The sequence below is a fragment of the Macrobrachium nipponense genome, chromosome 1 (assembly GCF_015104395.2).
Source record: "Macrobrachium nipponense isolate FS-2020 chromosome 1, ASM1510439v2, whole genome shotgun sequence".
Taxonomy (NCBI): domain Eukaryota; kingdom Metazoa; phylum Arthropoda; class Malacostraca; order Decapoda; family Palaemonidae; genus Macrobrachium; species Macrobrachium nipponense.
In genome coordinates this window covers 156,279,351-156,301,690 of record NC_087200.1, presented here as the reverse complement: position 1 = coordinate 156,301,690, position 22,340 = coordinate 156,279,351, and the positions used below count along the sequence as shown (strand labels likewise).

Below are 22,340 nucleotides of genomic sequence, written 5' to 3'. Positions count from 1 at the left end.
AATTCCAACAAAATTCCCAAATTAATATTCCTGATCCATTACTTTAGTTTATTAATGATTTATTTGACAGGGTTCTGGGGATTGTCCTAGCAATGTAGTGCAGCATTTATCACCTAAAATCACCACCATTTCCATACATTACAAATATGGTCTCCCAATTACCAAACCATTATGAATAATCTGATCATGGACAGCTGAGAGTTTATGTACACACATAGCACAGTTTTTTTTATGAGATGAAATTTTGCTTTTACTGTTTTTTAACTTAATTCCTTCAGGGTTTCTTTGATAAGTCTTCTTTTAGAGCTAACACTTCCTTAAAATGGTGTGAGAGCGCCACTTGGTCAGATATTTCTTTATTTCCACCTCCCTAAATACACATCAGCTTTCAAGCATTCTCAGTCAGTCCAAATTCGTGTTACTATATACTGTAGACTTTTGTTCTTATAAAATAAATCTTTAGTTTATTCTTTAATAATTTCTGATACTGCAGGATCCATTTACACAAAACAAATAAACAAAAAGGCAAAACTTCCAATAAAAACTTTATGAAATTACAATGGGTACACAAAAAAAATCAGACTATAAAGCAGAATACTATCATAAAATCAGGGGATGTATACAGTATAAAAAACATATCTTTCCAAAAAACTGTCCTGTAAGTTGCACATAATATACATATATTTAATATATACAAAATACAAATATCGTACCTATTTCCTATGAATTTTTAACATTAAAATACTGTCTTTTTGATGGCATAGTCGCTGTCCTGTCCTCACGGATTATCCTTCCATGGTCTATCCAGAGCTTTATGGTGACCAGACTAATGTCAAAGAATGCTCTTTTAGCTGGTCTTGTGAGCAGGTATTGTGTCACACTGACCAACATTATAACACGTGATAGATTATAAATGGACTAGGATAAAAGGGCACTTTCTCTTATCCTCAGTAAATGCTAAACCCAGTTTGCCTACATCAAAGCCAGCAAGAAGTTGCTATGTACATATGCACTGTCATATAGTTTACAAGTGACCAAAAACTGACCAAAAAGCCATTCCTTTCTCTGGCTTATTGATTTCATTACCAAGGATCATAGAAACATCTAAGTTGAAAGCTAAGTGCATAATCTTAGGTTCCAGTTAATATTTTCTTTTAGCTTAGACTGTGGAGCAATGATTTAATTGTACATGATAAGCTTTTTTTATGAACACATATCAGCACTTCTCATGAATTATGATCATTACTTGTAGAAGTGCAAAATTGTTTTGTAGAATTTATCATTCTATTCAAAACTTTTATCTAAAGAAATATTCCACAATTATTATTATTATTTATATAGATGATCCTTTCAGATAATGATATCTGCAATAGTCCACTAGGCAGCAGCCAACAATCTAGGCAACACTAATTCAGTGAGAATAAATTAGCTAGACTGTAGTGGATATTGTCTGTAGCCTAGCTAATTTATCAATATTTAACTGTCTTGACAGAACAGCAGTTACTTTATACAATGCTTGATGTGAATTACTTCAACAAGAATGCCAACTGAATTAAGACAGTAAATCAAAAGTTACTACATACAGCAAATCAGTAAGTTGTAAATATATATACTACGTATGTACATAATATACTGTATACATCCCCTGATTTGGATGAACAAAAATAGCCTGGATTAGTTAACCTGAATTAAGGTAAGATTTAAAGTCACCCTGTTAGGCTATGGACCTAGGCAATAGCCTAAGTTTACACCAAAGACCATAGGATTAGATAAAAGGCTACAGACTTTTTCCTTTTATATAACCTATATACTTAAGTATAGTCTTAGTACTCTAGGCTATCATGTGCATGCCCTTAAAAGGGAATTGAATAATCTGGATGGACTAGACAATAACCTAGACCAGGTGACAGCCTAATTATAAAGTTTCACATTAGTAAGTTACTGTTTTTATATATTAGACCAAAAACAGTAAACCAAATATGCTATGAGGTATAGTAGAATACATAACTTGAAGGCTACAAATTACACCTGATTAACCCCATACCCTTAAAGGTGAATTAACCTGTTAAGCGTCACCCACGTAATAATAAGTTTACCGCGATCTACTCGGTAGCGCCTTCAACGGGATATTACTTTCAAGACTTTAACTGTCCTTGTCAAGCCGTCAGTCCCGTAATAATACGTTTACCCGTATAGAAAATGTACGAACATCATTTGGTAACACTCTCAGCACACGGGAAACTTATTTCCAGTCTGGCAACTCTTTCCTGCTGGTCGCTTATGCTAGAAAACTGCCTGGCCCTGTTGGTTTTCTTTCAGCACGCTTCGGGTGTTTATTGAGACAAATAGATTTTCGTGTTTTTCACAATGAATGTCCCAAAGAGGAGTCGTATTTCTTCAGGTGAGATCAATCAAATACTAGATGAGGAGTCTGATATTGATGACCTATTTGATGATGAGAGCTCTAGTTCTGAATCCTCCAGTGATGAGGATATTGAGGATACAAACTTTTCTTCCAATAGCGGGAGTGAAAATGACTTTTCTTTGCTGAGTGACTGGACTCCGAGAGAGAGAGAGAGAGAGAGACGAGAGAGAGAGAGACGATGAGGAGAGAGAGAGAGAGAAGAGAGAGAGAGAGAGAGAGAGAGAATCCCTTTACTTTTGTTGCTGATCCCGGCGTGAAATTTACAGTTGAGGATAAAGAGAACCCATTAGAATATTTTGAGAAATATTTTTATGATGAAATCATTGATTACCTCATGAAAGAAACAAACAGATTTGCAAGAACATTTGTCTCCAGAATCACGAGTACATAGATAGATGGTTTGACACTGTGAAGTAGGATTGTGTGTAGCCCCTTGCTTTAGAGATTGGCATACGAAAGAATAATAGTGCATGCATGTATAATATTTTTCATTCAGTATTATGAAGTCTTTTGAAATAAAATAATTATAGTATTAATTCTTATTACTCAAACATTTAATAATTTCCTACAATCAACTACAGTATGAATAATAAGCATAAAAATCAATATTAACTTTGAAAAACTATCATCAGTGCTATGATCGCTAATTACAAAAAAAGTGTGACGGTACGTTAGCAGCAAGCTCATCCGGGGGGGACGCTTAACAGGTTAATTAATCAGGGTTAGACAATAACCTATACTAGGTGATAGCCAAACTAGAAAGGTCACATTTAATGCCATACCCATAAAGGTAAATTAATTAATCAGGATTAGACAATATCCTACCAATAAAGTTTCACATCATTAAGTTTCAAATTAGAAAGTTACTGTTTTATACAGTAGACAAAGTAGCCTATGGCTAGATTTAAAGAACCTGGGTTAGATAAAAATGTTAGCCTAACTATGAGTTTACATATGAGTAAGTTTCTGTTTTTATATGGCCTTTATATTATGAATGACCTTGAATAATCTGGATTAAGCTATACCCTATGCAGGGCTAGGAGAGAAGAATTTAGGAAACATCCTATTGTTGGTCTACTAAGTGACAGTTTAGCCCAAATAGCCTAGGATTAGATATAAACAACATCCTAGGCTTAATAACAGTTTTTACAACTAGTGGCTAATACTAATATGGTAGCCTATTGGTAAGGCTACATAGTAGTGGAGCTCTTAAGTAGCCTATATCCTTTTTTTATGGCATTTTTATGGCATTATTCATAAAAAAATGGCATTTTTATGGCATTATTCATAAAAAAAAAAACTTCAAATATTGATTATTTTGCCATTTTGGAGTCTTATTTCTTCAGCATTGCGAGTGTCATAGCCCTGGTAAATGTGTCCTTAAACCTTAAACCTGGAAATAATTTCTGACAAATATAATTGAAAAATGTTGTAACCTTGGAACATAGTTAGCAGAAACCGGCGTAAACTGGGGACTGCCTGTACTAGAATCAATCCCAAATTAATATACCAGTGGTTCCATTAATGCTGCCTTGTTTTGCCATGATTGTTGAAACTGCACTACAAAGATCCGCCCTCAAAAGGTTCCAATTACTTGGTCTTTGAACGGTGCTCAGACCTCAATCAGCCCCTCAATTCAGTGGACCTGATACAAGCACAACTCACAAGCTATAACAGGCGATCCTCTTGATTGCTTAATCATCAAGAGCTTGTAGTACTAACAAACTGGGCTCTCTTAGATAGGGACAATACATCAAAGCAAATGGCTGACCATTAAAATTATTATTGTCTTCTGGCCTGTCATTCCTGGCCAAGAATTATATTACTTTAAGAATGAAATTTCCTATTCTAATTAAACTAGATTTAGCAGATAAAATATTATGCCCAGTTCAAGCACTCAAGGTTTACCTTGAGGTCACAGCAAACATCCCAGGTCTTTCTTTTTTTTTTTTTTTAACTCTAACAATAAATTCGACTACACTGTGTATCAGTAGATGGCATGGATAGCCTTGACCCAAAGGCACTACAGCGGCAAACCACAGGTATGCTAAGCTATTGCTGGGGAAGGTTTGACAACACTGCAACCACACCCTGCATGCTTAGGTATGTAACCACCGAACTTCACCCTAAAAACATAAGTTTGCACTTAGTTTTTCCTTCTTTGCTACCAAACCTAAAGGTATCTGGAGTAAAGAATCGAGTCTTGAAACTTGTGACCTGACCCTGGACCAGGAATGTTTTTGGGTTGTTGGGATTAAAATTCAAGAGCTTTTAGTCACCAGTCAATTTCTTTGTAAAGCTCCTTGAGGGCAATATAGTGACTACGCTCTAAAAAAAAAAAAAAGTTTTGATATAGAAAAAACCTATTTTTGAAGTAGGAAAAACCTATTTTTGGTAATTGATGTTCAGTCCTCAAAACCCTCCCACTTCCCTGATGAAAAGACATGGGATTTGGATAAGGGATCATCCTGCATTGACCAACAGAAAGGAATGGCTTTTTGATCCATTTTTGGTTGTATGTAAACAATATGATGGTGCATATGTGCATAGCCGCTACTTCTTCTTGCTGGTTTTGACGTAGGTAAACTAGATTTAGCATTCACTGATGATAAGAGAAAGCGCCCTTTCATCCTGAGTCCATTTATGCTCTATCACGTTATAATATTTATCATTACGGCACAATACCCAGCCACAAGACCAGCTAAAAGAGAATTCTTTGACATTAATCTGGTCACTACGGAGCTCTGGATAGACCAAGGAAGGGTAATCCTTGAGGACTCAACAGTGACTATCAAAAAAAGGTTTTTCCTGCGCTTGAATATTATTGTAATATGCAAGTATGTAGTACATCTATATTATGTACATACGTAGTATATATATTTACAACTTACTGATTTGCTGTATGTACTAACTTTTGATTTACTGTCTTAATTCAGTTGGCATTCTTGTTGAAGTAATTCATATCAAGTATTGTATAAAGTAACTGCTGTTCTTTCAAGACAGTTAAATATTGATAATGTCAATAATCATTCAAGTAACTAGTACCTTCAAAACAGCTGTCAATTGAAAGTCCCATCTGCCTCAATATTTACCTTGTTATTTGAGTAAATACTGAAGTTGTAGAAAAATTGTTAAACCTGTAGACTTTTTTTATACTATACGATTGCAGGATAACACAATCACTGACTGAGTAAGAGGCTAAATGGCAAGGGACCTCTGGTAGTGGTTTCCACTCGCCCTTTTTACTATACCGACACCTTTTATTAAAAGGTGAGCGAGCCAGAATATTCTGGCACTATCGTTTCTCTTTTTTCTCTGATATATATAGCAATATTTATATCTTAGAAATGAGTATCAAAGGGACATTTCACTGGGCAACACAGGTCATTGCCCAGAAATAGATTTTTCCTCCATCAAAATCCCTTTACTGAGTACATGCCAGATTGCAAATGACAGTGTCTAAGTGACACACACTATCTTAAGGAACTATCGAGATGAAGAGAAGAATCTTTCCCGAAACCTGGAAAGAATTTAGTTAAAAATAGCATATAATATTAAAACAAATTTGCAAATTACACCATCACATTTATATGCTGGCATATAAAACATGCATGATACGCATCTATGCATGTTTTAGAGTGCAAATTTTTATAAGCTAGATTTTATAGTTCCAAACACACAGTACTAAAGGTAAAATCGAATCTAACCCAAACATAACACAAGTATCACAACACTAATATTTTCATAAAATGCTATATAATACTGCCCTCAAATTACAGAAGAAAATTCCTACCTGTGAAAGTGGAAGGATTTGGGGAGCTGAAGGTTTTAATAAAATTACTGTACAAAAAGCAATAAACAAATGCTAATAAGAATAGAATAACATTTCAGATAAGAGGAGCAAACATACATAAAAGGCTTCTCACTTTTCTCTTGCTAGGCTGTAAGTCTTAAAATTTTATATCTGAGAGAAAATGAGGTCTTTGCTCAAAATTCAGACAGCTGACATTACAAATTACCACAGTATTTGCATTTCAATAGAATTTGCTATGCATTACTTCCTCAGTTTAGCTACAAAATTTAACTGTTTCTATATACATAAACCATAAATCTTCAAACTAACTGCTGTTGGAAGCAAATTACAAAACAAAAACTTATCACTCATTCATGAACTGGCACTATACAGAATTCTTCAAACACCAGAGCAAAGCAACTTCAAATCACTAAGAATGTAAAATCTTAAATCGTTTACATCATATGGGGCTCTCTTTGCAAGAAGTAACTTACAATGATTAACATTGTAGCCAATGACAGGATAAAATTCACTTAAGAGACCAAACCAATAAATAGTTCTGAAGGGTGAAAAATTTAGGATTAATCACACCACAGGATCATTATTCACCCAGTTCTTCCTTTTTACACAAATTCCTCACTAGTTAGCTATTTGAAATACTCAAGTGATAGGCTATACTGAGGTAATGGCTTGCAATTTTCCTGTGAACATTTTTAATTTTTGTACAAATCATCACACATAATGCCTGAAGAAGCTGAATTTTTTATATTCGTTATTTTAATTGAAAAAAATGTGCCTACTCAAGAAGCCTAAGGATGATTACTAAAAAAAATACACTTTATTAGCATATGAAGTAATTGTAGTGTTTAAACAAGAACTATTTTGGCACAAATTTGAGTAAGTGTAGTTGAGAAGTTGAAATATAACTTAGTCAGGAGAGTAAATATCCTAAGTAGTTAATGAAGGAATCCCTTATCAATTTAAAAAATAAATGCAAGTGAACAAAGACTTTTCCATACTAAAAGATCTCAAGTATATGCAGCATTCTTTTGACTTTTGGGATAACTCAAAAGTAAAGGCTAACATGTACAATATTAAAAGTAGGCATTACAACTAATAGGGTACTTGGATTAACTTACTCTTCAGAATTAATTGTCATAAGTAATCTTCCATGAAAAAGAGAAGGCATTAAATCTGTCAGAAGTGTGTTTGTAAAGACTAAAGAATATATGTTAAATAATGAAGGGTATGGGATTCAGGCAAGATTTATCAGTGGGTACACATTAGATTGTTAGCATAGTATGAGATAGAAAACAAAGACAACAACTAGGTGTACTGGGTTGGGGGGGGGGGGGGGGGGGGGGGGGGGGGGATGGGGGGGGGGGGGGGGGGGGTGGGGGGGGGGGGGGGGGGGGGGGCAGGAAAGCATAAATGCCCTTTGACAATACAAACAGTTCTTTGAATTTGTGAAGTTGAAGATCGATTATAATAAAAAAAATATACTCAACCAGTCATTCCTTCCATTTTATACAAACAATCCAGAGATAGCTACAATATCATCTGGTCAATACCACTTAAATGATCATAAGCAGTCCATCTTAGAATTTGCTCTTAACTTTCATTGCCTTTGCAAAGCAAACAAAACCAATTCCTCTTTAAAAATTCAAAATAAAAGATTATGAAGCATGCCCAATTCAATACAAACAACTTTCAATTAATTGTGTTGAGAAACAGAAATGCAGTTATGAAAATTGGGCAATCACACAAACTATGACTGGACTTTACTTAACCTATGATAACCTAAAAGCAATTTATGATTGTCTAAATACTCATAAGGTAGGTAAATAAACTGAAATTTATATGCACACCTTGAATTGTAAAAAGCTTGATCATTGCAATGCAATCTATTTCCAATGATGACATCTAAACAACACTGAAACTCGTAAATAACTGTTACTACAGTTTCATGCCCGGGCAGACAAGGTCAAGCAAGCAGGATCAAGCAAGCAGGAACCATTAGTGTTACCAGAGGTGTTGGAGCATTGGGGTAGAAAGTGTGTCACCACCAGAGCCAAAATGAGCGAGACAAGGAACAGTGAGGGGGACAAGTTACCACCACAAGAAGCTCGACTGTTCTCTACCACCAGTGGCATCAAAGAACCAACGAAGAGTAGTAGTAGAGAGAGGATGGTGGTAGTAGCAGTGACATTGATAGGTTGTTGTGATGGTAGTAAAGATGAAGTAGTATTTTGGTGTTATGAGGTAAGGTGGTCAAGGTTGTTGCAGGTATCAGAGCATGGTGTTCACCAAGGTAAGCAGTAAAAAAAATAGAGTAAAAATCATTAATTGGTATAGTGAAAAGTTAAGTTTTAAAGTAAATTTTTTCAAGATACATGTATATGTTCTGTGGAATGTACTACTGTACTATACACAGTAGTTGTTTTCCAGTACCCTTAAAATCATAAACTTTATTCTATTAAATTCACCTCTTTTCTATACTTAATTTAGGAAACCTAAAAACTACAGCATTTTCATCCCTCTAGAAATAGCACAGATCACTGGAAATTATAAATTATTTTTATTATGACTTTTAATCATTTCACCCTAGTATAACAATAAGATATTTAAGATACTTTGCATTCAGGGTATTGAAATAGAAGGAATATGTAGAATTATTTGGTAAAACATGAAAAGCTTTCCCAATGCATTATTACCTCAAAAAAACCCTAGAAACAGTTAATACTACAGGTATAAATGAACTTTTGGAGGAAACCTTGCCATCTGTAAACAAAATATTAAAAAAACAGTCTTTTACATATTTTCTAATTTAACTGATAGATTTTCCTGTGCCCTTAAAATTTTTCATTTAGTAGTGTAAAACTCAAACACAAAATATCAAATGCCCCATGTTGGAGTGACAAATGAACTGGATGTAAACTTTAAAATCTGTGGTTTTTCACATGATTCTTTAGTAAACATATTTGTGCTATGTTTACTCAAGTGTAAACTACAAACCAATTGTAACTTACTAGATAATTTGAGTTAATGATGAGAAAATTTTCTATGCAATAATGCACACAAAAGATATCAAAACTTCAACAAAGTATCTGCATGGGTTCACATACCTGGCTGACAACTTTCTCCAGGGTTCAATGGATTTCCTTCATAGCCTTTAGCACAGTGTTCACACCGGCGACCAGTATAACCTCTGAGGCAGTTGCAAGTAACTTGACCATCCGTACCAAGATAGCAGGAAGAGCTGAACCTTCAAAAATTGAAAGAGAATGGCTCATTTATTTTAAACTGAAAATTTTGTAAAATTCTGGTTCTTCCTCCAATGCGTACAAACTAATTTAGGTTTGTCCTCTGAAACATACAAATTTGCTCAAGTTTTAATTTCTAGTACTCCTGTAGATTTTGATCCTGAATAAACTAGCACTGAGTAGCTGACAGGATTTCTAGACCTTCAAAAAGTCCAATCTTGTGCAAATCTGTCAAAAATAGGAGTCAACATAAATTTAAGTCATGTAAAATAGAAAGAATTCTGTACTGGATTTCATTTTGATGTGATACTGGGAGTAAATAAAACCTCATTTTACATCTGCTATAGGCAGGTAATGTTGTGGGGGTTCAGACCCAGATGAAGCATTGTAGTCAAAACCATAACCTCATCAGTATCTGCAGCTCTATGAGAACTGATTTCATGGGAACTTGTTGCAGGTGAAGTCGTGCTGTGAAGTATCTAAGAGAATCATATTACTATAAGCACAATACCAATGAAGTGACAATAAAACTGGTATGGTACTATGAATCCAAAGGCTTGAATGTATGGTCAACATACATCCATGGTCAAAATATCCCATTAGCATATCTCCACTTGTGTAATAAGATACACTATTACTAAGATATGACTTCATTAAACTTACCTTTATCTTAGCTACTGGCATTGGGTGATGGATAATACACAGTGAGTAAATTAGGATAATACACAGTGAGTAAATTAAACTCTGACAATAGAAACACAGTATAGGAGCCAAGTTAAAGTAGGGTAAGTTTTACATCTTCGGCAATCTTTCATTCAAACAAACAGTAGCTTCCAGCATGAAATGAAGGTCTTCTAAAAGTTGACTAGGGCCCTACTTACCCAGGGGTCAAGTAGAGGATATCCTGTTATCTGATATAGATATCCTATTCCAAGGAAGGAGAACTTAGGAAATCTGACTGCGATTCTTGTTCCATTGGACATATCTCATCCAGCAGGATGGTCAACTCATTAAAATTTTATGTACCTCTCATCAACCATGGAATGTTGGATTCTCAGTCTCAACCTTTTCTAAGAAAAGATTGCATTACACAATCCAGGGTAGCAAAAAGTCCACAACCTTTAGCTATTTAAATAAAACTACCATTCTCATCCTCCCACGTGATGCTGAACATACATCCTTGAAGAATGCTGTCATATTCATCTTCTTCTTTGCTTGCATCTTTTCCCATTTCTATATGGGGTTGCTGTTTCTAGTCAGCCTTCTCCATCTTCCTCTGTCCTATACATCTTATTCTCTTAGACCCTTTTCCTTCATGTTATTCAATAATTTATCTTTCCACCTGAACTTTGGCCTTCTCCTCCCTCATCTGCCCTCCACCTCCATGTTCATAACCCTCATACATACATGTTCATCTTCTCTCCTCATGACATGACCAAACCACTTGAGTCTTCTTTCCTGAGCTTTTTTTGAAACCTCTAATACTTTTACTGTCCCCCTGATCAATTCATTACGGATCTTATCTCTTTTTGTGATACCATACATCCACCTCAGCATTTTCATCTCGGCTACTTCCATTTTTCTTTCTTGTTCTTTTTTTATTGGCCAAGTCTCTGCCCCATAGAGCATAGCTGGTCTAACTATGCAGTTATAAAACTTTCCTTCAACTTTTGCACTGATCCTACTGTCACAAAGCATCCCTGATGACTTTCTCCAATTCATCCATGCACACTGAATTCTATTACTGGCTTCTGCATCCAGGTTTCCATTCTCACTCATAACAGAATCAAGATATTTGAAGGAGCTAACCCTCTTTGTGTCTTTTTGGCCCAATTTCACTGTTCCTTGTCATTCCTCTCCAGCTGTCCACATATATTCTGTCTTTGTTCTGCTAATTCTTAAGCCTCTACTCTCAAGTTCTTCTCTTCATCTTCCTAGCTTGAGTTGGACACCTTCTCTTGTTAGATCAGTCAGCACAATGCCATCAGGAAACATTGCACACCAAGGCACCTCTCCTCTAACTTCCGATGTTATAACATCCATCACAATATCATATTTTTGATAGCGTAGTCGCTGTTTCATCCTCAAAGGATTTACCCCCAATGGTGATCAGACTAATATTAAAGAAATATCTTTTAGCCTGGTCTTTTAGAATTACAATTTCAGCACCCAATTCAACATGTTACTTAAAAACCACCACTTAAAATGCAGCTCTGAGGTTTAGACTACTAATTACATTTGGCACCTGTTGCCAATTTGACTAGTTTTAGAATATGTATTCCAGGCTAACAACTTTGACTAATAGTGTTAGTAAGGGTTCACTACTTAACGCTAGGAATTATCCGGCTTGGTTTATTTTGGTCATACTGAATATGGCAAAATAAAACTAAAATGGTGTAGCCTGTTCATCTACTTCTAGATATTTATCACCGAAAAATTAGGTAAGTACTTAGTTAGGGTTATCTAATCATCTTTAAGATATACAATCTTAAGTTACGGGCTACCAATAATAGCCATTCCTAGTCTAAATTTACTTGTCCTAAATCAACTAGGCTACTAGGTCATATAGGCTACTGCCTACGAAATTTTAGAAACCGTTATCTGATGAGATTAACTAAATTAATAGGTAATACAATATGGAGTACATAGTTCTTTAGGCAAAAAACTTCCAAAAAAAAATTGTTTAAAATAACTTTTTGTATTCATAAAGGCTAGCCTGGAGCAGGTATCATGCCACTCACATAGCTCTAAACAACAAAGGATGGGCAAACAAAACAACAGTTTCCGTACTCACAATAAAATTTTTTTGTTCCACAGTTTTTAACCTAACTGTTTTAACTAAATCTTAAAAATAAGCACTTAACTTTCAACTTTCGGTGATTCCAAGATTTTTGGAGAGCGATCTCGAAGAAAAAATCTCAACATACAGGAGCACTGGCTGAATATACTTATGTCTGTTGGCCAGAGGAGTAATGGACTTTGGTCTTTTTAACTGGCCCGAGCATAAAACTAGATGGCCGATGTGCATGCACAATAGTCACTTCTACAGGTTTTGACGTAGGAAACTGGGTCCAGCTGAAGACAAGATAAAATGCCTTCTTGTCTTTGAGTCCATTATACTCTATCACTTGCCATAGTGTTTATCATTATGGCATAATATCAGGTTAAAAGATATTGCCTTGATATCAGTCTAATCACCATGGGGTGCTGGCACACACCATGGAGGGTAAATCCTTTGAGGACGAAACAGCAACTACCAAAAATAGGTTTTTCCTACGTCAGAACCTGTTTTATCACATCTAATTCTTGGTTCATTCATCTTGCCTACAAAGCAGTAAAGTGCCTTAACTTCCCATGACAATTACCAAAATAACCTTTGATATTAAAAAAAATACTTTGATAAGTAATTAGATAAGATGTGAGGAATGTGCTAAATTTTCTAATGAAAATTTTCTTGCAAAACTTCTTTATTTTCTGTCACATAAATGTACTTTGATTAAATTAATTTTAAATGAGTCTGGAACTGTTAATTTCAAGTTACTAGATGCAGTTCATTCATTTGCTAAGGTAAGTTCCAGCAGACAAAGAGTCCAATAATGAGCCTACATCATTATCTAATTCAAAGCAGTGGCTCTATACAATACAGAACTTTCTGCAGTTTCATTTCAGAAATCATGCCTACTGATTGAGTTTCCTCTGTTAATACTCTTGACCTCTTTAACTTTGTTAGTCCCTTCATCTGTGAGTAAATATCTGAATTTTCATTATAAATGAAAATTTTGTGTTTACTAGAAACCTGTTTGCAAAACATTGACAAATACCAGGAGAAACACAATTAATGTCTTCATGGGGTGACATTGGTAGTCAACAATAGTAACCTAAAAGCCATTTTTCATTTATAAATGGCATCACATACTGTCTCATATGTCAGCATATGCTGAAGAATACTATTCTACATCTTCAACTGTTAACATCTAAAGCACTCAGAGAAAACAGCCTACAAAACAAGAGGCATTTACTCCCAATGCATATCATTAATAAATGTAGTCAGCCTACCAAACAGGTTCCATTTCAAGAGCCATTGAGTGGTGGCAATTCTGCAAGTTCAGTTGCTGAAGCAAACATTGCATGGTCAACAAACATCCATTATCAAAATATCCAACTAGCATTACAACTCATCACATGAAATTTAAGTATTTTTCATTCCAAGATTGTCTGCAACAACAAGGAAGTCAACTTGAATAATGATCATTATTCTAATATTGCATTCATATGATTGTGCTCATAGTATGATAGCATCCTTGTACACAGTTTTCTTAGGCAGAATGCCTGCACTAAGATTTAATTTGGTGGGCCTTCTTGAGCACTCTCTGTGTGTGACCTATCTTCTATGATTGTGATTCCTCCATATTCATTCCCCAACATGCAGCCAAACTTTAAGCACATGCACACTAAATCTAGGTGCTATGAAAGTCTCATATTTTTGTAACACTTGAAATTAAGGTGAATGGCGAAGGAGAGAATCACTGGACTAAGGCCTTGATGATGGTGAATGGGAAGCATAAAATTGATACATACACTATGCAAATTTTGCTGAATATGAACATTGTGGATTGGATTGGATGTATGAAATTTATGAAAAAGCCCAAGCACTGGGACCATAAGGTCATGGATTGTCTGTTGAGTTTTTATTATGTAATATACTATAATGAGCCATACAACCTTTGAAGAAGAGTTTGTTGAGATATGGGCATATCTCACTTGTGTACAGTCTCTAAACTGTACATCAGTAATATATACCTAAAAAACTTGCGATTCACATGAGGAATGAAAATAACATAAACTCGCCCACACAAAGAATTGTCTGATCTTAGATTCATTCATTTCCTTGGCTGTGCTGGAGACAAAAACTTCATTGAATCTGATTCAGAAAAACAATGGTCTCCTCAAAATGCTTCTTCCTTGGGAAACATGTCAATCCAATTGATTTCTGGTTTTTCTCAGAAACCTTGTCCACTCACAGATAACATGTTATCCATTTCCACCTGCTGCTGTAAAGACCTATGACCATACCAAAATATGTAAGTGGCCAAGTGTTTTATTACAGCTGTAGCCTTAGCTAATGGTGAGACGCTCAAGCTCAGCAAGCTCACCTGTCACACTGTCTTCCTGTGCGCTCTACCATCTGGCAAAGAGACGCTTCCTTCATGAGAAGGTGGTGTATGCTACCAATGAAGCACTCAAGAAAAGCATAAATTCTTACTAGGCTAGCAGTTGAAATTTACGCTTATCAAAACTTGGTTGCCTTCATGTTTGATACAATGCACTACAGTAAACTCAAGAGAGAAAATAATGCATGTCACCATGGAATATTCTGCTGTATATATATATTATCCCAAATACATTCAAGCAAAATGCTATGGCAAACAGCCTATTCTGAGTGTGAAGTGCCTCCCAAAATCTTAGCACACTGTATTCTCTGCACACTGATTTAAGCGTCATTCCAGAGTGCTAAGGCTACCCAACTTCATACAATGACTGTACTTTCAGTACTCCATAGAAGAAATCAAGCAAATAACTTTGGCCTGTGAGGAAAAACACTTATTACAACAATTCAATCCTTAGAATGCTGTTATGGGTAGAAGCAATAATGCTGTGAGAGGAAACCCAGGTAGCATCAGTTACTGTTGCCAACACTTCATGGCATATTAGGAATTTGATGAAAACCCTTTCTTATGTTAATTACACATGTGGTGTCTCTCATGCCATGCTTTTTTAAATGGCATAATATTGATTAAGATTACATCAGAAAGTTTGTTCTAGAGGCTTTTATGACATGAATGCAAATGGGCAGTTTTTCAAAACCAATCAGTATGCAGAAAATAAAAAAACTCCTTACTTGGGAATGATGATTGCCTGTCGAAATTAGCTCTGCCTAGACAGTGGTATAGTATAAGCTTCCAGAAGAAGAACAGGCAGAGACAGAATCAAAGGTCAGACAAAGAAGGTTCCGACAGGAGTCTCCCTTTCAGATGACAAAAACCGATCTTCATAAAATTTTGTCTTGTATAAGACAACAAGAAGTAGTCAGCCCTTCCTGCTTGTGAATAGAAGTTGTAAAGCTCTAAATGACTGAGTCGAAAGAAACAGCAGAAATCTCTAAGCACTCCTTGCCCAACACGAGGTGAAGTAGCAAGCCCTACATACCAGTGACAGAGAAATCAGCAAGTCCTTCCTGCTTGAAGATGAGGATAAGCTGTCAGCATTTCCTGCACTTGTAAAAGAAGTTCCAACCCTTTTGTGTCTTTGAATCCATGATCACCGGGCCAGCATCATCTCTTTAACTGAAGCTCCAACCACATTTCTGTGTTGTCTTCTAACCTGTGGTCATCTTGTCAGCAACATTTCAGCTGAGTTACCAGCCACCTTCCTGAGACATCTTTAAGTCCAAAGCCACCGTGCCAGCATCATCTTTTCAGCTGAAACCCCAACCACGAAGGATAACTCACCAACTTACCATTTAAGTATTATAACTGCTCTACCTTCCAACCTATCTATAACTGCTTTGATTTAGTACTTTTTTTTGTGTTACATTGAATGAAAACTAAGGGGAAGCAATTTTGTTTTCTTTGTAAATAAGGTTGTCAATAAATGTGTTGTAGTGTTATGAGAGTTTCTTTTAATATCCATTTCCCATATTTCAAGAGCTGGTGTTTAATCCTAATTATTTAGATTTTGAAAGAATCTGCAATGATTCATGAGATCATAACAAATGCTTGAGTGTAAATGTTACGGTTTCCTCCCTGGTTCTTCTAAGAATTACTAATTACAATTGATGAGTAGTCTACATTTCTGTCCATTCATCCATGCCTGAATTTCTATGTAGACAGTCCCCAGTATTTGGTGGGGTTCTGTTCCCGTTGGCATGATGATAATAAAAAATTACTGATAACCGTAAATCGGCAATATCAGTGCCAATAACCAGGGATCAGAGTTGCTGCTAAGTGGGGATTGGCGCTGATAACTGGAGATCAGTACCGATAACTGGAGGTTGGCACCAGTAAGAGGAGATTGGTGAAGTGCAAAAAAACCAGATCACCAATAACTGAGGACTACCTATAAACTGTGCTATGGTACTCTAAAAAAATTTCAGTCCATGGAATACTATTTTCTATACATTATGAAAGTGGATTATCATTCAAGTCTGATGACTTGAAACAGCATCTCCATCAAAGGGGCATGAACACCAGTCACACAACACCTTATAATTTTCAGGTAGCTGATAATAATGGAATCACATAGATGACAGTCGTTATTATCCTGAGGGCCAGAGTACTTGACCAAACTCAATAAGAGGCTTTTTTCCTTGTTGACCCTTATTCTATTGTCTTTTTAGTGTACATAATAATTGTTCTCCTCACAAGCAGATGGTTATCTACTCAAGAAAGTCCATTAATGAAAACTACACAACAAACTTGTCCCAATGGGTATATATGATTTGCTGGTAAACAACTGTACTTCATCATATGGCACTTGAGACTGCCAAAGAGCCTGGAAACCAACATCTCAACCTGCCAGAGCTGATCCTAGGGATTCTGAAGCAGGAATTGATAGAGGTCTATTTTCACTGAATAACATGACAAATAACACTATTCTGTCACTAGACTGAGATCCCCAACAGCTCCTCAAAACTAACAGAGATGATCAGCAATCCCTATATTCCCTCCCAAACAGCAAGCACATGGAGGGGTAAACATATTGAACTTCCATACAATGAAATTCCAGTACCACCATCTTGTAGTGTTACGGAATGTGACGTCCATAAGATGCTTTACTATACTCTTCACACTTTATGTACCCAAGATTACCCAATTTATATTTCAAGCGGCTGTCCCTGGTTAAAGGCAGGGATTCTGTTCCCGGTTGAGCGCCAATAGCCAAAAATCATTGATAAACCACTACCAATGGCAATAAACCACTTACTGGGACTGAAAATTACTTACTGCTGCCAATAAACCACCTACTGATATCAATAAACAGCCTACCACTGACAATAAACCATTTGCAGGTGCTGAAAATTGTTTACCAGCGCCAAAATCGCTTACTAGTGCCAAAAATTGCTTACCAGCACCGAAAACGGCTTTAGCCAAGCGTCATAAAACTGAAATTATGATAAATGATGAAACCAATAATCAGAGACTGCCTCTAAAGGGAAGGGAAGGAATCATTCATACTATGATTAATGTGTGTGCTGTAAAATGTATGTTAAAAAAAATTGTTCACTACAACTGTATTAGTCTTATGTTATCTGAATTGCCATTTAGGAGGGAAAAAAGGAGGACCCATCCAGAGAAAACAGAAGAATGGCTGGGAGAAAAGAACTGAGGATAACATAGACCAGAAGGCCTTTCTCACAAGGGGAAATGAAAGCTGATGACCTGTCATATAATTCAGTAAGCAATACACAAAATTAATAGTATAATCATAGGTAATTTCAATAAAATATCATTAGTGAAAATAAAATGAAAAGCAAATACATCAAGAGCTAATGAAAACCAATTCTGAGATTGATATGGTTAGTGAAATATGATGGCACAATAGCAACAAAACACAATAAGTCATGTAAAGATGATAGCTGTTGAGTTGCCTCCATAATGAGCAGGGAAGGAAAGCAAATGTGTGTCTGGGTAAATGCAACGAGAGCTCTAAATCTTGAATAATACTATTTGGTGTGGCTAACATTTCAATAAACAGAAGTATGGCAATACTTATCTGATTAATGGGATTAGTGAATAAATGTGCCAGTCCTTATCATCTAGTAATATTTGTTTGTGTGATGAAGTCTTCAATATTTTACCAACAATATACTTGTTCCATAAACTCTCCAGGAGATATAGTAATGTACATGACTACAAAATACTCATAATTCTTTATATTTTCACTTAACTAGTTGAACCAGCTATTGCAAACAATGTTTAATGGGAAATAATTATAACATTTGCTTACTGATTAGTGGGTGAGGAGAGAGGACAAGGACAACGCTGGCATGGAATACCATTTGCAGGATCACCATATTCTCCAGGTCTACACTCTGCATCACGAACACATCGACCAAGCCATGGTCCTTCCCTAACTCTCTTGTAAGAAGGAGCACAAGACTGGAAAGAAAGAGAAGGTAAAGACACATTTTCAATAAAAGCACTTCAATGTTTTTATACATGCATGGTATTAATATAGTACTATTAGAATCACAATTTATAATTGTCAATGTTGCGACTAACATCCAAATCAGGTAAGGAGTTCACATTTTATGCCAAGTACAGCCAAGTACAGTAATAGAAGATTTGATAGATATTTCTTTGATGGTTCTTTGGCTCTACAGTCACAGCAAATGAGGTATAATAGCCTTTCCTCATGGAATTATGACAAAATTTTCACTGTCACCCATACTCTATTTTTACTATATTCATATTTTTATGAAAGGTACTCGTAGAGTTAGCAATTTTAGAAAATTTATAAATGCAATATGATTAAAACATAGCCTACCTGGCATGAGAGTCCTACATATCCTTCTGGGCATCGACACTCTTCAACATAAATAGCTTGACCTTGGCCACTGTTAGACATAACAGATGTGTCTAGCTGAACCTCTGAGAGTGTAGCATCTACAAATGATTCATCATGATACAAAGCTCTGCAAAAAACAACATTTAAACTTTAAAACTACACTCCTACCTTTGAAACAATAAAAAAACTACATACAATACAGCTAATCATTTCTATACAAGAACACCAACAACACACTACTGACTGTAATTATATTGTAGTATCAATAACTCCCATTTATTAAAAAAAAATTATTTGTAGATGCAAAATTATTTTCAAATGCAACACAGCCAATAGGCAATATATAATAATTTCATATTAAATTCATAATACAAGATGTGAATCCTTTATCAAAATGCCTGGGACCAGAAGTGTTGCAGATTTTGAATTTCTTGGATTTTGGGATATGTATGTATGTGTATAGTATAAGTCTGCTCACAAAGACATCTGTGAGGAACTGAGGTACTTAGTTTATAACGAGAATTACAGGTGAAAGGTGCTTTAAAAAACAATTTGCCCTTGTATAGTATTACATATGCATGTAGTATGCTAACTAACATATTTCTGTGAACATTATGTAATGTACTAAAAAAAACTCAATGTTTCATTTAATTATGAAATCATAATTAAAAATCACATATCAAAAACATGAAACTTTGACTCTGTTTTGAAATAAGTTACAAAACAGTTTGAACTTAATATGGCTTCACTGCCCCTCTGATACAATATCCTTAAGTAAAGGATTTTTAATGACAAAGTTAATGATATGATACATGTACAATGTAAGGTAAAGGATTTTTATTGACAAAGTTAATGATGCATGTACAATGTTTAATAAGCCATCTAATGGCTTACCATGCTCCTGCCTTTTTTAACAACTTTTTTTTTTTTTTTTTTTTTTTAACGACTGGGTCATATATGATACATGGTCAACAGGCACAACAGCCAGTTGCATGATGCACAATAGACTCTTATTTTCTTTTCATAAGACTCTTCTGACTGAAATACAAACTTCTTGACCTCGATATGGAAACATTCTCACACTTGACATATAATGATTTCATATAAATTCCAGTAATTCCCTAAAACTGATTAATATACATCAAGACGTCACAGGAAGAAATTAATGTATGACATCCTTGTGTTGACTGCCAGCAGTGTGAAAGAGGAGCCATTGCAGATGAATTTTTTTTTACTGTAGTACTCACCTTCTTGATTAAATTTCTCATTATGAACATGAATCTCATTTAAAAGAAAATGACAGTGTGTCTTCCAAATGTACTGTGAGATAAAATGATGAAAATTCATCCAATAGTGATAGCAATGAAAATTTGCCACCCCCAAATGAAAGAAGTGGCATAACAAGAAAGTGGTCTTAGTAAAGTGACCAAGATGCTGAGTGGAAATTTGTTGCGACATATACAACCAAAAGATTTTGCATTTTGTAGCAATGGCAATGGCATTTTATCACATTGCAATGGGATTAAGAGTATTTTTTTTTACTTTATATATTTTTATAACAAACTGATGAGGTTGATTGTTGAGACTAACAATTATTGAAGATTCCCTGTTCAAACATTGGGTAATGCAGTGCCAAAATACTTGCAAAATTTTGCTTGGTGAAAACTATACACTTTTCAATTATGTTATGTATAAACAAGCACTGAACAGCAAGACTACTGGAATACGCTTGAAATATTTGATAAAAAAAGAAGAGAAAGAGCTAATGACATGAGATGGCTTTCTTCAAATTTTGAATGTTCTAAATTTTTATTTATTGGTATGAGATGGATTTCTTCAAATTTTAAATGTTCTAAATTTTTTATTATTCTAAATTTTTAATTATAACTCATAGCAAACACAACCAGATGGTTAAAAAACAATCTGACCCTGGTTCAGCAGTATGCATGGAATACTCATGAAAAACTTACATCTTTCAAAGATTAATGCATCAATGAAAGTCTTATGTTACAAAGAGGAACATTTAGTTTCAACAGTACATTCTGAATTCAATTTTTTTATTACATATCTAATACTTTTATATATTTATAGTGGCTTTTTAAAGTTTTGAATATCATATTTTCTTATAATCACATTCTCTCATAATGTTTGATTTTGTAATAATAGATGTACAAGATAAACCATGAGTAGACATATAATTACTTGTCAATTTTATGATGATAGTACATACTTTGCCTAGAAATATTTTCAGAAAGGGTTATTTTTATATGGATCTAGCTTAGTAAGCCTAGCCTGGTTTAATCTAACAAAATAGAACTTTATCCAAAAACATACTATGAACCACTAAAATCAATGCTTTATTACAAAATGACAACTATCGACATTTGTGATATACTTTATTTTCAAATGCAATGGGGAATTCAGTCCCACCCATGAGCTTTGTTTCAATGAGTATGGTTACAATAGCTATTCAGTGCTCATAAACCAGAGATGCTAAATTTTCAGTTTCAAGTGTTGAACCCAGGAATACAGACCTTGATAAGTTGTTTTTGTGTTCCTTTCTTGCATGATGGGTATTTGAACTTTTGTTTTGTATTAACTTTTGTTCATTTTTTCATGGAAATACTGTCTATGATTATGGCCATGTATGATAAAAAAAACCTTTACAATAGCCTCAAAGTATTTTAAAATATGCAGCAACTAAGAAAGTGACAATAGTGATTTAGAAACTGATAGTAAGAGGTTGGACAATATACTGCATGTGCTTGACAGGAATCTTTGGAGTGCAGTTAATGCCCTTGAAAATGTAAATATGGGGACCACTGCTCAAAGTTATGTAGCATATATATATATATATATATATATATATATATATATATATATATATATATATATATATATATATATATATTATATATATATATGTACATATTGTACATAGGTGGGTAGTATTCACTTCCTCTGATCAATTATTTTGCTTCAGCTTTCCCATCACATTATTTTTTCTCAGTTGTATTAGTATACAAAGAATATAGTGCAGTGTGAGTGTAGAAGAAAATGCTCACTGACTTGCATCAGTTCACTTCATAATTACTAAGTAAATAATTATTGAATCTGTTTTAGATTTGGTCAGGAATTTGAAAATTAAATTTAGCTTACTTTTTGTGCAAACACATTTAAAATATCATGAAACATATTCAGCCATGTGGTTTCAAACTTTAAAATAACAAATTAAATTCTTAAATATTCTGACATTTGAGGAGACACTTTTGACATAAGAATAGCAATTTAT

General features: G+C 34.8%; 1 protein-coding gene across 1 annotated transcript in view; it reads right to left on the bottom strand.

The window, feature by feature from the left end:
• Positions 1 to 22,340, bottom strand: part of LOC135219776 (basement membrane-specific heparan sulfate proteoglycan core protein-like) — a gene marked incomplete in the record, with an annotated part of 1,285,796 nt that overhangs the window by 415,473 nt on the left and 847,983 nt on the right. The window contains 3 exon segments of the mRNA XM_064256828.1: positions 9,344 to 9,483; positions 18,488 to 18,639; positions 19,028 to 19,175. Coding sequence (XP_064112898.1) covers positions 9,344 to 9,483; positions 18,488 to 18,639; positions 19,028 to 19,175 — 440 coding nt within the window.